At 42.3% G+C, this 15907-nt stretch overlaps 1 protein-coding gene and 1 long non-coding RNA gene across 2 annotated transcripts in view; one reads left to right on the top strand and one right to left on the bottom strand.

Annotated features, from left to right (window-relative positions):
- Window positions 1-3489: 3489 nt before the first annotated feature.
- Window positions 3490-4809, bottom strand: LOC132653212 (uncharacterized). The gene is made up of 2 exons (XR_009590986.1): window positions 4602-4809; window positions 3490-4373 (listed from the first exon to the last, which is right to left on the bottom strand). It is a non-coding gene; the product is annotated as an uncharacterized LOC132653212 (long non-coding RNA).
- Window positions 4810-4953: 144 nt separating this feature from the next.
- Window positions 4954-15907, top strand: part of LOC110541411 (estradiol 17-beta-dehydrogenase 11) — a 29054-nt gene continuing 18100 nt past the window's right edge. The window contains exons 1-2 of the mRNA XM_060381060.1: window positions 4954-5322; window positions 7903-8010. Of these exons, the coding sequence (XP_060237043.1) occupies window positions 5113-5322; window positions 7903-8010 (318 nt within the window). The 5' untranslated portion in view covers window positions 4954-5112. The remainder of the gene's footprint in view (window positions 5323-7902; window positions 8011-15907) is intronic.

Below are 15907 nucleotides of genomic sequence, written 5' to 3'. Positions count from 1 at the left end.
GGTACTAACTCTCCTCAAGAAGTGGATAAACAAAATTTACTATAGCTACTCAATGGAATAGTATCTGGGAAAGGGAGGAGAAAGGGAAGGGATGGGAAGGTCTGAAACAGCCTTGAACCCTATGGTAAGTGAAAAAAAAGTCACAAAGACAACTTATTTTGTTGTAAGCCAAATTTCTCTATGGAAGCAACATTTACTTGAGAGTGGTATATTTAATCTTGGCTGACAAGAGAAATGGAATATTTCATATCGAGGGCCATCGTTACACTTGGCTAACAAATACCTTTCAAAGAACTTCTACTATCTATCACCTGTGCCTCTGGCCTACGCCACCTGACCTGTGATAAAACTCCTGACTCAGATCACTAAGCTTCAAAGACTTTCCACCTCCATCAGCTCTAAAATCAAGAATTCAATAGCATGAGGAAAATATAGAGACTGTCTGCCCTTCCATAGCTTACCTGACCTGATAGCCACACCAATGTAATGGTATATTGACTTATGTCCTTGTTCCATTCTGTGATTACCAAAAAATGTTTAGTTCTTCTAAGCCGGGACCTGGTATCAGGTAACTCGCTTCTGTGCTACCAGGTCATGACCCATGTTTGACTCAAAATGAATTCTTTTCTTATTTCATTACAAGAGTAGTCTTTATACTGACAATGTGATTGAGCCATAGAGAGTATTCAGAAGGAGCAAATCTATGGCAAGAGAAAGTGAGCAGTGGTTGTGTTACACTGGGAAGAAGACAGACCTGGGGGAATGGGGCCTGACTCTCAGTGAGCCTGAGGTTTCTCCGTGAGATGGTGAGAGTCTGATTTGCGATGATTGCACAGCTCTGAGGGAATTCTAAAATCCATGGAGCTATGTGCTGTGCAGGCAAATGTTATGTTATATGAACTGCTGGTTACTTAGTTATTTAACTTCTCTCAGAAACTCTCCCCCCCCCAATTTGTTAAAGATCTGTTCCTAGTACCCTTCTTAAAGAGAAACTGAACAGCCAGGGCCATATCATAGACTAGATCTTCAACCTAAAACGACTACTGAGCAACCAAGAGGCTCTTCTCAAATTCTGAAGTACCGCGGTTAAGTCACTCAGACCCAGCTAGAAGAATGACTGCAGACTTCTTTGCTTGAGGCTCTGGGTCCACGAACACAGCTTGTCTGTGTCTACTCTGGACATTTTGTAAATGCCTCATTTATTCCTCACAGTAAACTCGATGCTATTATTATCTTCCTGTCATTTATAAGGACGCAAAACCCAAATAGTAATAAAGCTTGCCTTGAGCCACAGATAGGAGTTAACTGAATGAAAATTCAACCTCCAGCCATCTAGTCCCTTAAAGTATTCTCAACAATTCTCTGTCATCGCCAAAGGGAACATTACACACCCCACATCCCTTTCAAAAACCAAGACAGAAGTTGCTGTAGATCTTACCTACCAGTACCCTGGGATATTTGTGGCATATATCCTATTAACGTATTTAATTTTTAAAATACTAGTATAATCTAACTTGATTCGGCAATAAAATAGATTCTCTAATTTAGTTCATATTGGTGCATGATTTTTTAAATGCTAGATTGGAATTTTAGTACAGTTTCTTTCCAGAGTGTCTGGAATCCCTCAGTTATCTGTTGTAGCTAAAACAAATAATTTTTAAAAGTCTGCATGGGAGTTTTTCCTGCAGACTGTGTGTGCAGTGTCTTCAGGGACCAGAAGATGCCAGATCCCCCGGAACTGGAGTTACACATGCTTGTGAGTCACACTGTGGGTACTAGGAATTGAGTCCTTGTCATCTGCAAGAACTGGGGCTTCTAACAAGTCTGACATCTCTCCACCCCGAAACAAGCAACCTTAGTAATATTGAAGAGATTAAAGCATTTAATGATCTTGAACAAAATAAGACAATTTTAAAACAAAACCTCTCCTCACCAGGACTAAATAGTTCTTTCTCTCCTTCTCTCCTCTCCCCTCCTTCCGGCCTCCTCTTCCCTGCCCTTCTTCCTCTCCCCTATCCCCCACTCCTCCTTTTGTTTTCCCTTGCTTTCTCCAGTTGCTTTAGTTTCTATTCAAACATGCTAGTTTCCTTTTCTTCAGGATGAGTTTCCTGGTGCTTAGACCACGGGCACCTAAAAGCTCAGTCCTCTGCAAGCCCCCACAAGCTGCCTCACATGAGGAATTTATATTAACCCTATTCATCTGGTTAGACAGAATCAACAAGTGTTCTCTTTTGGGGGTGTAGGGGGAATGAAGGCGCTAAACGTTTTTTGTTTGTTTTCAGAATAAGGAAGAGAATGAACCTCCTCTCCCACGCTTCCTGCACTGCAATAATGACATTTTCTTTCGTTCTTTTGTTTCAGGAAAGATTCCTTTCATTTTCAGTGGCTACATTTTTAGTTTTTGAGTTTCGGTTAAAAACTTTAAAAGTAAACCAGGAAATTCCATAAAATTATATTTCTCTGTAAGTGAGTTCTGAACTTAAATAACTCACTGAAATCACCCTTGACTTTCTAGAGTGATCTTTCGCGTGGGAGTGTTTGCGTCTTGTTGTGAGGGCATGATATAGTTCAGCTCCCACTTCTAAAACCTGGAAATTCAGCTGGTGGGAGGAAACAGATTGAGGGGAAATCCTACATTTTGGAGAATCTGAATCTTTTGTTCAGTTGCAGAGGAAGTGGGAATACTGGGGTTTGAGTTCCTAAAAACCACAGCTAACAGCTGGCGAAACCCCAAGAGGTCAGTGGTGCAGCAGCAGCTTGATTTCTCAGAACGACTCAGAGGAGTCGGGTTTTCCCTAAGTGAGGTTTCTAAAGCCATTCCAAGCCCTGCAGTATGATAAGGAGTTCCTGCCCTGGATTTTTCCTCACTGTCCCTTTGCCCCGTATCTGGAGGTCACTTTCCTCTTTGCTTTAGGCAGGGCGGCTCTCCAAAGTTGACGCATCCCCTGAGCCTCTTGACCTCGAACTCAGTGAGTGAGTGTACAGGAGCCCCCGTGGATGAATCACTTGTGACTGTGTTTCATCAGAAACTGTCAACAGTCATCGTCTGCGGAGCTGCCCCGGCTCATGGAGGAGGAACTGGAAATCGGGGCAGTTTGCCTTGGTATTTTAGATTTTACACACTGGGCGTGGCTCAGTAGCAGCCCTTGCCATGAGCATACAAGGACTTTGGCTTGCTCCCCAGCATCCCCACAATAAAGTCGTGGGCTAAAGGTGAGTTTATATGATTGGGAGTGAGAGTGAGAGGCCAAATCTGCATGCCCTAACATAATTTAACCTCTGAAGACAGCAACATTCCACTGAGGCTGAGGAGTTGGTTAAGAGCGCTTGCTCCTCTTGCAGAGGACCTCAGCTCCATTCCCAGCACCGTAAGGTGGCTCACAAGCCTCTGTTGGTTCCAGGGCATCCAACACCCTCCTCTGCCCTTAGCAAGTGTCGGGCGTGCATGCCGTGCCGTACATCCATCAACACACACATAAAATAATAAGATGACTTAAAAAGACAACATTTAATGACTGTCCCTGTGGTGAATGACAGCAGACATAACAATATTTTAAATAAGAATATTTCTAATCTTACCCTGTTTACTTTCCCAGAGGATTTTTTTCTCTTAAAATTTATAAGACATTTAAATTACCTCAAGTCATTATTCTAAACATTTTATAACATTTATGGAGGATTTTCTTTCTCCTCCAACAGAAGCTTTTCTCTAAAGTTACAAATAAAACCTGACAGCAGTAGCAAAGGAAGAGATAGTTATAAAGCAAGCCACTCCCTCAGCTTTCACGGGAGGAAAGTCAGCCGCTTATATTTAGGGTTGGTAAAGCAAGAACTAGCTGCTGAGAACCTTTATGAGGGAGTGGAGCACTCAGCAGCCCAGCTGTTCGCTCGCTTCTGCTGCTGAATGAGGAAACACTGACCCCAAACAACGTGGAGAAGAAAGAGGTCCGGGCCAGCCAGAGGTGCATAGAAGTGCCCTGTCACACACACACAAGTGTGTGCTTGGGGTGGGGGCGGGGGATGCAGGGGAGATAGGTAAGGCTCCTAAAGCGCTGCCTGTTTTTCCTGTGGAACAGGGTTCATTTCCCAGTGCCTACATGAGGATTCACAGCTCTCAGTAACTCCAGTTCAAGGAAACCCAGACCCCTCATCTCACCACGAGCAAAAGTGCTGTGCTACAGGCAGGCAAAACACCCAAACATAAAAGATAAATAAATGTAAAGAAAGGGTCGCCATCCTTGAATATGTGCTCTGCTGCTTGTTTCCAGGTTCTCCGGGGGCAGCTACACTGCCTTGCCTGGGGAGATGGGTTCACTGCAAGCTTTTCCCAGTTCTTGACGATGCCTTGAGAGGACGCAGACTCCTCCGAAATCCTGTTTAATTGAAATTAAATGCAACGTAGCGTCATTGCTAAATCAGGAGCAGAACCGGCTTTCCCCCCTTCTGCCGTTTTGTTTGGAGGGGTTTTTGTTTACTTGCTTGTTATTAAATTTTTGTTAGCGTGCAAAGAAATGGGTTTTGTGACATTTTTATAATACATGCATGTCTTATCTGTCCTTATTCGCCTCTCCCCCAGGGCTAATCTCCCATCCCCCACTTACTACTCCTTTTCCTTTCCTCCAAGAGTCCCCCTTCTTTGCTTCCTGGTCCTTTAAGATGTGGTTCCACATTTTTATTTTTTATCTTTTGGCAACCCTTATGCAAAGACAGGCGATGTCCACAGCAGCCTGTGTATGCCTGTGCCGCAGGCGTAACTACCTCTCCAAGGTCTGCTGCAGACAGGTTTTTCCGATTTAGAAAAGCGCGCAGTCACAACCCCTCCTAGGAGGAAGTAGGTGAAAGCTGTCAGGGTCGCACCGCCCCAGGGCTGCGTCCGACTTCGTCCCTCCCAGATTTCCGACTCAGAGAGCGGTTGCTCTGACTGCAGCCGGAGCCAATGGCAAAAACCGCCCAGAAGCCCGGCCCCGCGGAAGGAATGGTTTCGGAATTGTTTGTTTCTCTTCTGTAGGGGAGCTCTGCCTTGCTCTAGCTTTTACTCTGAGCGTGAGCCATCACACGAGCTCCAGAAGCAGCTCGAGACCGGGAAGGAGAACAGGGCAGCCGGAAGGAAGGATGAGGTACCTCTTTGACTTGATCCTGTTGCTGCCCTTGCTCATCGTCTTCTGGATAGAGTCTCTGGTCAAGCTTTTTATTCCCAAGAAGAAAAAATCGGTCGCCGGAGAGATCGTCCTGATCACTGGGGCTGGTCATGGAATTGGAAGACTGACTGCCTACGAATTTGCCAAACTTAACACCAAACTGGTGCTCTGGGACATCAATAAGGTAACGGCGCTCCTTCGCTGCCTCTCCTCCTTGGCGCTTCACTCTGGGGACGGGTCTACGCTTGGCAGACAAACACCCTTCACAGTTCTTGTGAAGAACATAGGGCACTTCCTAGTTACTGTTGCCATTTTTTCAGATTTCGGGAGAGGCATGAATTGAATTGGTATCTGTTAAGTCCACGGGAAAGACGATAAGAATCTTGGCTACCTCCCTTAGCCACATTAGTCCTGTAAATCGATCCTGAAAATCCCCTGTAATTTCCTCCTACTCACCCTCATTAGCTTTTGGAAAATGCAGCAGTTTAGAGGTGTGTAGCTGTTAAGTCTCACTACGGAGATGGGTTCAAAAATGACCCGCTACAGAAATCACCACTACTCTGTCACAGTTACTAACAAGAGTCACTTTAAGTCACCTTGTAGAAAAAAAAAAAATTAAAAGCAGAAGAACTTGAGTGTGGCCTCCTGTGCCTGCAGGGGTGTGAGGTGTGAGGGAAGTCAGAAGTGCCCTTTAGTGAGGCTTCCATTGGGCTTTCAGTAGATGAGCAAAGGAGTACACCTGTGGCCTCACAGGACAGCCACTGCACTGTGGACATCCAGTTTGGCAAACAAGAGGTCAAGGTTCACGAGGTTAAATAAGTGGCTAAGACAGCGGGTAACCAGTCCACAGTTTCCTTCTGCCTAGGTGTTAAGACCAGAGGGCCATCAGGAGATGGGGTCCCTCAGCCTGGCGGAGGAAAAAACAGATATAAAGTATTTACACAATGAATGAAAGGTGCAAACCGAACCAGCATAGGTGAGCTGGCCAAGGCCTAGCGTGGTTATATGGTCAGGCACATAATGGGCTCTTTGCATCTTACTTGAGAAACTAGAGAAACAAGACTTCCCAGACCTTTAGCTTTCTGCACTAATGTGTAAAATATTAGTGTCTGCCTCAGAAGGCCAGGAAGATGGTAAGTTAATGCATGAGGTAATTTAACAGAACACCTAGCAGATGGCACGCAAACTAACCTGAAACTGTATTCTTTAACAAAGAGTGAGTTGGGCTGACGGCTTCTAATCTCTAGCACTGGTGAACACAAATTTTCTCTGACTTGTGTTTATCCAGTGAATGTTTATGGACACATACCATCTTCTGGACAGTGTTACAATATAGAACTACAGTCACAGCAGTGATGAAAATGGCCTTCATGCACTAAAGACAATCAGCAGGCAAACTGTAATAAAATACAGAATCACGTGACATTAAGTGTTAAAAAATAAAAAGCACGAAAGGAGCTTGGGACAGTGGGGTGGAAAAGGCAGATTGCCAGTCACAATGGTGGCCGGGGTAGGCATCAGTAGATGGGGTAAGGGAGATGGGCTGCTGCTCCCATGTTACGGCACTGCCCCAGCACCCACAAGGCCCTGGTTCAGTCCCCAGCACCAACACACACAAAACCATGGAGATGGCTGAGTTAACAGGGCTCAGCAAATCCAAAGCCCAGAGCGGACTGAGGAGAAGGAAAGTGTAAGATCTGGATCAAGGTCTGAGCTGATGAGGTTGGCAGAAGCCAATTATCTCTCATGGTTGTTCAGCTTTTAAGATCTTCCTAGTCTGAATCGAGACATGGTCTGCATGGATAACACACTTGATTTCAAACATTTAGTATGAAAAGAGCAATGTAGAATAATACACTGGCAATACTGAGGCGTAATAGTTTGGTGGGTGGACTGGGTTAGACAAAGGGATGGAGTGAACTATGTCTGTCAGATGACAGAACTGGAGCCACTACCTCAGCTGCTGGTGGTTTGGAGAGGGTGAGTGATGGATCTGCCCGCTCTCCGTTGGCTGTTTTATCTATATCTGCCAGTTCACTCTGATTTGTGGGCTGTACATAATGCTTTCATCCCGCCTATCCATGCTTTATAACGTACTCAGGCTAATGGTAACAGTACACACTTCTGTGATGTCACAACCAAAACATGGAACCCCGTGGGAACAAATGCAGAGATAAGCGCAGGGCTCTGCTTCCCTTTACTGTCCCATCACTGCGACTTGATGGATATGAAAGTTCCGCTGCATGGCAGAGCACTGTCCTGGTTTGACTTTTGCCTGTGGTGTATTTTACTACAAATATTTAGGAAATTTTCCTAATGGAATGCACCAGAGAAGCAAACTGTTCCACTAATCCAAAAAAAAAATCTGAGGCTAAATTTTATTTCTGTAACATGCTACTGGAAAAGTTAAAATGAGGAATATGACTCAGCACACTTTTGGAAACCTGAGTCTCCAAAAGGAGCCCCCGTTCGGGGTACTTTGGTTTTGAAGGCAGTGGAGTGTTTGCAGGTGATTTCTACTGAGGGGGGATGGAGAGGAGGCGTGGAAGGAGGGAGTGAAGGACCGGGTTAAGACAGCTGTGGTCACCCAGGAAAGAAAACATGGAAGCCTGAATGACCAGGTGTAGTCATTCCAAATCCTTAAAGACTAGTGAGCTTCTTAGTAAACAATCCACCTCATGTCTTCCTCCTTGACCCTCAGCCTTTGTGGGACGTGTCCCCACCATTTACATTGTTCTCTCGATCTCTGTGTGGCTTTTTCCAGAACGGCATCGAGGAGACAGCTGAGAAGTGCAGAAAGATGGGCTCCCAGGCCCATCCCTTCGTGGTGGACTGCAGCAAGCGCGAAGAGATTTACAGCGCAGCAAAGAAGGTAAAATTCCACCCGCGGTTAGAGACGAGTGTGTTGGAGATGATCCCGTTAGCTCATTACACCAAACAACTGGAAAACGTTGTGGTTTGTATTCCCAAGACTGTGCGTCTGGCTAGTGACAGGCCTGAAGTGTATTGAGAGAGGCACACGCTAGTGTCCTCTACAGCCTTCCAGGGAGCATGGGGAAGGAGAGATGGCTTCGTGGGCAAGACAGATGGCTCAGTGGATAAGCGTACCTGCTGCCCAAGCGTGACAGTCTTCGTATGTAGACAGCCACGTGTGCCCAAGGCTTGTGGCTGCCAGCCTAGGTCGGAGTTCAGGGTTAGACTCTGCATCAAGGGAATAAAGCAGAGCAGGACAGCAATGTTGTCTTCTGACCACCGTGTGTGTACATAGGCACATGTACCAGGCCTAGGCATCAGTTTCAAGGAAACAAGATTGTGGGCGTGTGTAGAAGCAGACACAACAGTGAGCCTCACCTCCAGAGATACTCTCTCGGCAGGTGTACAGCAGAGTCCAGGTGTACATTCAGCCCCCTTTACGCCCTTAACTCCGTCCCCCATGGGCCGGTTCGGCTGAATGCCCCTGGCTGGCACTCGCCAACACTGGCAGTGTCTGCGGAAGTCCGGTGTGAGGCATGGGTGTGAAGCTGACTGTGGGTTAGGGTTTTGCTTGGTGGATCTGATCCTACAGGGCGATGCTGTCCTCCTCCACCCAAAGCTGAAATGTTCTTCGCTCAGGATGCACTGTCATTTGCAAGGAAGGCCATCCAAGTGGCAGGCGAGTCCTTTAAAGTCTGCGTGTCTAGATCTCTCCCTCAGCTAAGCACACACAAAGACACTGATGCAACCAGGCTCAGAGCCTCTTTGTCCAGATTTAGATACAGTTAATTTTTTCTTTCTATTTTAAAACAGTTTAGCTATTTTGGATTCTTTTACTTAAACTATTTTTGGCATGATAATATAATTACCTCATTTCTCCCTTCCCTTTCCTCCCTCCAAGGCCTCCCATACATCCCTCCTTGGTATCTTTCAAATTCATGGCCTCCTTTTTCACTAATCGTTGTTACATATATGCATATATGTATACATATTATATACATATGTATTCCTAAATATAACCTGTTCAGTACCAGTGTGTTACTTGTATGTGTGTTATCGGGGCTGACCATTTGCTATTGAATAACCAACTGGCGCCTTCTCCCATTCTCAGCATTCCTTGGTTGTCTGTCATGTCTTTTATGCAGGGCTGAGGCCTCACGGGCTTTCCCCGTCCACCTCGGTGTGTATTGGCGGCACCCTTCTTCTGCCATGTTTAGGCAGATGAGACTGTTTGGGCGCAGCTTCTGACGTCACTAGGAGACACTCTCTCACAGCAAGCTCACAGATCCTCTGGCCCTTACAGTCTTTCCACCCCCTCTTCTGCGATGTCCCGAGTCTTAGGTGCAGGAGAGTTTTGCTGACGTATCTGTTTTGACTGCGCTCTACATGTCTGCCTTTTGACTGGTTGTGGTTTTCTGTACCGGTCCCATCTGTTGTAAAGAGAAGTTTCCTTAATGAGGGGAGGGGACCACATTTATCTGTGGAGATAAGAACAAATATTTAGAATGTTGTCAGGGATTATCCTGGCTTAGTAAAGTGTGTAGGTTCTCCTCCAAGACCCTTGACTTCACAACCCCTGGGTATTTGGCTAGGTTTCCAGTACGAGACATGATTTTCCCTCTTGTTAAATAGGTCTCTAGTCCCATTTGGAGGGTGTTGGTCACCATCTTAGTGATGGTTACTACTGTTGGAAAGAAACACCATGACCAAAACCAACTTGGGGTGGTGGAAAGGGTTTATTTCATTCACAGTCATCAAAATCAGTGAGGACAGGAACTCAAACAGGACAGGATCCTGGAGGCAGGAGCTGATACAGAGGCCATGAGTGGTGTCTCTTCACAACATTAGAACCACATAAGATTTGTCTTCCAGATTCTTTGTCTTTTGAGTTCTTTATATATTTTGCATATTAATCCTCTGTCAGATGTGTAACTGGCAAAGGTTCTCTCCCATTCTCTGGATTTCCTCTTCACTCAGCTGGTTGTTTCCTTAAATGTGCAGAAGCTTTTTGGTTTTATGAAGCCCCACTTGTCAAATATTGGCCTTAGTTTTGGGCAAATGGAGTTCTATTCGAAAGTCATGTGGGGTACCACTTGTGTTTTTTTTCCTAGAAGTTTCAGTGTTTCAGGCTTAGGTGTTTGATACATGTGGAGTTGATTTCTGTGCAAGGTGATAAATGTGTGTCTAATTTCATTCTCCTACGTGTGGAATCCCATTTTCCCATTTTCCACCATCTGCTGGAGATGCTTTCTTTTTTTCCAGCCTTTGGTTTTGGTGTATTTGCCAAATGTTAAGTAGCTGAAGGTATGTGTACTCATGTTTGTATCTTATGCGTTATTTGATTAGTCTGCATGTCTTCTTCTGTACCAGTACCATACTGTTTTTATTATTATAGCCCTGTAATATACATTAAGATCTGGAATAGTAACCCTGCTAGCACTGTTTTCCCCCACCTCCCCCCTGCCCCAGGGGTGTTTTGCCTATCAGGGGTCTTCTGTGGTTCCATATGAATTTTAGGATAGTTTTTTTTTTTCTATGTCTGTGAAGAGTGAGATGGGGACTTTGATTGGGATTGCACTGAATCCATAAATAGCTTTTGCTAGAGTAGTCATTTTCCCAACGTTAATTCTACCAATCCCTGAGCATGGGATGTCTTTCATTTTCTTGTGTCTTTTTTTTAATGTCTTTTTCTTCAGAGGCTTAAAGTTTTCATGTCCTTCACTTCCTTGGTTAAGTTTATTTATAGATATCTTACTTTCTTTGAGGGTATTGTGAGTGGGAATGTGTTCATGATCTTTCTGTAGGTTTGTTGTTATATTAAAAAAGCTATTGATTTGTACAAGTTTTTTGTATCCTGCTGCATCGCTGAATTTATTTATAATTTCTAGAAGTTTTCTGTTAGAATTTTGGGAATCCATAATGTATAGTACCATGTCATCTGTAAATAGGGATAGTTTGACTTCTTTTCCTATCTGTACTCCTTAAATTTTCTTCTCTTGCTTTATTGCTCCAGACAGTACTTCAAGCTCAATATGGAAAATAAGTCAGAATAGTAGACATTCTGTCTCATCCCTGACTTCAGCTGGATTGTTTCAAGCTTTTCTCCATTTATGTGGTGTCACCTGTATTATGTTGTATATGTACATGTATTATGTTGAGCTGTGATCCCTTTAGCCCTACATTCTCAAAGACTTTTATCATGAAGGTATGTTGGAACTTTAAAACAAAGGCACTTTTTCCTGCTTTTTTGAGATAATCATGTGTTTTTAGCTGTTAAGTCAATTTATTTGGTCTATTACATTTATTGATTTATGTATATTGGTCATACTGGATAATCCCTTTTTTGTATGCCCGTATTTTCCTGCCAGTGTTTCAGTGAGCATGTTTGAGTCTGTGTCCATCAGGGATGCTGGCATGTGGTTTTCTTTTCTTGCTGTATTTGCTAGTTTGGTATTCAAGTAATACTGGCTTCATAGAAAGATTGTGGGAGTCCTCCTTAATGTCTCTGTTCTTTTCAGTAGTTTAAGAAGCATTGGCTGTTGATCTTCTTGGAAAGTCTGGTAGAATTCTGATGGGACTCCTCCATCTGGCCCTGGCATTTTTGGTTTTATTTTGCCTTGTGTTTTTGTTTTTGTTTCTTTTTTTGTTTTGTTTTTTGTTTTTGTCTGAAAGGCTTTTAATTATTATTTCAATTTCATTTGTTATGTGTCTGTTTAGATTGTTGACTTCTTTTGGTTTAATTTTTTTGGTTTGGCTGAATCTAAAAATTCATCTTTTTTTCTTCAGGTTTTCAAAAATAGCTAATGGTATACAGGCTGCTAAAATATTTCCTTACAATATTCTGAATTTATTAGTTTAATTTTGATTTTGTTAATTTAGGCTTTCTATTTCTTTCTTTTGATTAGTTAGGCCAAGTGTCTATCACTCTCACTTATTGTCTCAATAAAAACAGCTCTTAGATTTGCTGATTCTTTGTATTATTCATTATTACTGTGTCTTTTTCACTGATTTTTTTTTTTTAATTTCTTCCCAAAGATTGGATTTAGATTTGGTTTGTTCTTATTTTTCCAAATTTTTGAGTTGTTGATTCTTTGTGTTATTTGTTGTTGTTTCTATTTTATTGGTTTCTGCTCTGATTTTTTTTCTTCCCATTGATTGCGTTTCAGTTTGTTTTTTCTTGTTCCAAATTTTTGAATTATATCATCAAGTTATTTATTTGTACTCTTTCTGATTGTTTAATATAATCACTTAGAGCTATATATTTCTCCTCATAAGACTGCTTTCAATTTTGTACCTGAGTTTTTGTTGTGTTTTCATTTTCATTTAGTTGTAGGAATTTTTTTTCTTTCTGATTTTTTTTTCCTAAGGCCCATTCATCACTAGGTAATGTGCTGTTTACTCTCCATGAATTCATGTATTTACTAAAGATTTGTTTGCTGTAAATGTTAAGTTTTGTTGCTTTGTGGTCAGATAGAACACAAGGAATGATTTAAATCTTCTTTAATTTTTGTGTTTTGTGTCCCAAATTGTGATCCAATTTAGAAAAGTTCCCGTATGCTGCAGAGTAGAATGTATGTTCTTTGGTGTTAGGTTGGAGTGTTTTGTGATTATATGTTAAGTCCATTTGATGTATGACATAATTAATTCTGGTGTTTTCTGGGGTTTTTGGTTTTGTTTGCTTGTTTGTTTGTTTGTTTTGCTTTGTTTTGTTTTTTATTCAGATGATTTGTCCATTGTAGAAAGTGGGTTATTAAAGTCCCCTTCTGCTATTGGATTGATAATAATCTGTGTCTCTAAATCCAGCAGGAACAGTAGTCCATTTGCTTGTTTTGTTTTGTATGAAATAGCACTCTCCAGAGTTGGCTGCATCTATGTCTAGGCTGGTGATGGCCTCTTGATAGAATAGTGTGTCCCTCTTGATGTCTTCTGATTAGTTTTAGTTGGAAGTCTGTTTTGTCAGGTAGTAGTATATCCTCTCCGTGGAGCAGAGTACCTGTGCCACAGGGATATTGGTGACGATGAAATGAATCAACTCTGTGAAGCAGCTAACCAATTCAACTGTGAACTTGCTCTCTTTACTAAGACATATACAGATTTGGCAGCATTCCCACCCTGGGCAGAGAATAAATAATAAAAAAGAAAAAAAAAAGATAAAGCATCTGTAAATAAATTACTAGAACTGTTACAACTAAGAAACTACTCAGCAGGGGCTGGAGAGATGGCTCAGCAGGTAAGAGCCCTGGCTGCTCTTCCAGAGGACCAGGGTTTAATTCCCAGCACCTACATGGTAGCTCACAACTGTCTGTCACTTCAAGATTAACACCCTCACACAGACATACATGTAGGCAGAATACCAATGCACATAAAATAAGAATAAACAAATCATTAAAAAAAGGCATGTGCCATCATGCCTGAAAGTCTCTGCATTTTAAAATAAGAAAGAAACTACTCAACTTTCTGCATCTAAGAATGTAAAATTATAGATTAAATCCCATACGTCCCTAAATAATCAATTGGATTGTTAAACATTATATATAAGGAAAACTGTGGTGTTTTTCTAGATAAATATACTAAACCCACATACTCAAAATAAATAAATATTTTTTAAAAAAGAAAAAGTTGATAGTATTTGAGAAACTTCTTTAGTAATATGAAACAGCAATTTGAGGTCATCATTAATAATTGTCGTACTGTGCTAGGGATATGAGTACTGATGTTATGGATAAAAGATAAAAACTGTAGCTTGACCCTTCCCACCTTAATTACACGCAGATGTGAGGAATGAGACTTCGACCTGCTCAGTGCTAAACCTTTGTTCCCTGGCAGCCTTTCTGCGTGCAATCCTTTGTGGAAATCTGGATTAAAGGTTCGTTTCCCATGTTTAAAACAGGCAAACAAGGGTCAATGCCTTGAAGCACTGCAGTGAGTGTTAAATACAGAGAAGACTGAAACCACCTGAAACATACAACGAAGAGAACGCCTCCATTAGGCCATTTACAACTTTTCCTTCAACATCCCAGCATACCCCAGCACTGGCTCCAAATAATGGTGATTTTCTTAGGAGAAGCTTAGCTTCCATTTTGAGCCCAATACATAACAGGGTACTGTCTGACTCTAGGGTGTATGCAACCAATAAGCTTAGCTGCTCAAAGGCTAAAACAAAAGTTCCTACACAAAGAAAGTCCTTGCACGGCTAGAGTTGGGAGCTATGGGTTCCAACCTTCTGAAAAGCATCGGGGGTCTCTGAACTTTCTTATTCACAGGTGCTGTTACTGGTTACAGAGAATCCCAACATGCAGCAATCACAAGACCCTAAGTTCTACCTTCTTAAACAGGAGCAGCCTTCACGGCTCAGAGGATGCCTTGGACAGCCGTTGGCAGCCAGCCCTGTTATCCTGCTTCTATTTCCTCAGCTGAAATCATTTTACCATACCCGCTTTACCCACAGTTGGCTTTAGTGGCTTACATAACCCTCCGACATTATTTCTTCACTTTCTCGAATGTTCTTCCTTTTAAACGAATGCTAAAGGGAGAAGTTCATTTTCAAGGGGGAGCACTTCGGTCTCAGAAACTATGCATGCAACTTTTTGTTTTGTTTTGGACAGGGTCTCACCAGGCAGCCCTGGCTGGCCTAGAACTCTCTATGTAGCTCATGCTGGTCTCAAACTCAACAGACATGTGCCTGCCTCTGCCTTTGGAGGTCTAGAATTAAAGATGTATACCACTGTGCCCAGCTGTAAATAATATTTTTATTATTTGCCTTACATATATTTCCATATTAAGATCTTCTGAGAAACATCATAAGGCCAAGAAAAGAATCTACAAACATATTAGACATAGGTATAAGCGGATGTGTATAATAGTGATAGCATCTTATAATCTTTACCAGATAGCTCATTTGCATGTTGTTACATTGTTCCCACAGTAACTCACAACAAGCTATAATCTTTGTTTGTTTGTTTTTGTTTATTTTTTTCCCGGAGACAGGGTTTCTCTGTGTAGTCTTGGCTGTCCCGGACTCACTTTGTAGACCAGGCTGGCCACAAACAAACAAACAAACAAACAAACAAAACCTCACAGCAGTCCACCTGCCTCTTCCTCCCTGAGTGTTGGGATTAAAGGTGTGAGGTGGCCATCCAAGCTACATATATATATATATATATATATTTATTTATCAGAGAGTTCACTCTAACTACAATGTTTTTCAATGTTATTTATCTATCTGTTTATTTATTTATTTTGCATATGTGAGTGCTCTATCTGCATATATACCTGTAGGCCAGAAGAGGACATCAGGTCTCAGCCTAGATGGTTGTGAGCCACCATATGGTTGCTGTGAATTGAACTCAGGACCTCAGGAAGAGCAGACACTGCTCTTAACCACTGAGCCATCTCTCCAGCCCCCAAGCTATATTCTTAACTCCATTTTAAGCAATGGACATCTTGAATCACTTAATGTCTAAATAGTAGCATAGTCAAAACTCTACTCAAGGCTGATTAAAGACCCTCTACTTGACACTCGTAAGCCTTTGCTGCCCGATGGAGAATGATGGGTGAGTAACAGACTAGAGTAATCATGAAAATAAGGAAGCAGAACTGTGACCATCTCAATAGTCTAGTCAGTTTTACATTATTTCCCAGAACTGCCCTAGAATCTTCAAATAAACTTAACTCACTTCTGCTTAACTTTTGAAGAAGTGTTTAAAAATCAGTGCTATTTCACCAAATATCTCTTTAGCCGTAATCAACAGAGTACTGCCAAGAGACTAAATTACAAAGAATTCTAAACAGAGCTG

Source organism: Meriones unguiculatus, chromosome 3 (genome assembly GCF_030254825.1).
Source record: "Meriones unguiculatus strain TT.TT164.6M chromosome 3, Bangor_MerUng_6.1, whole genome shotgun sequence".
Taxonomy (NCBI): domain Eukaryota; kingdom Metazoa; phylum Chordata; class Mammalia; order Rodentia; family Muridae; genus Meriones; species Meriones unguiculatus.
Note: the sequence above shows the minus strand (reverse complement) of the source record. Positions and strands in the feature narration are given on the sequence as shown.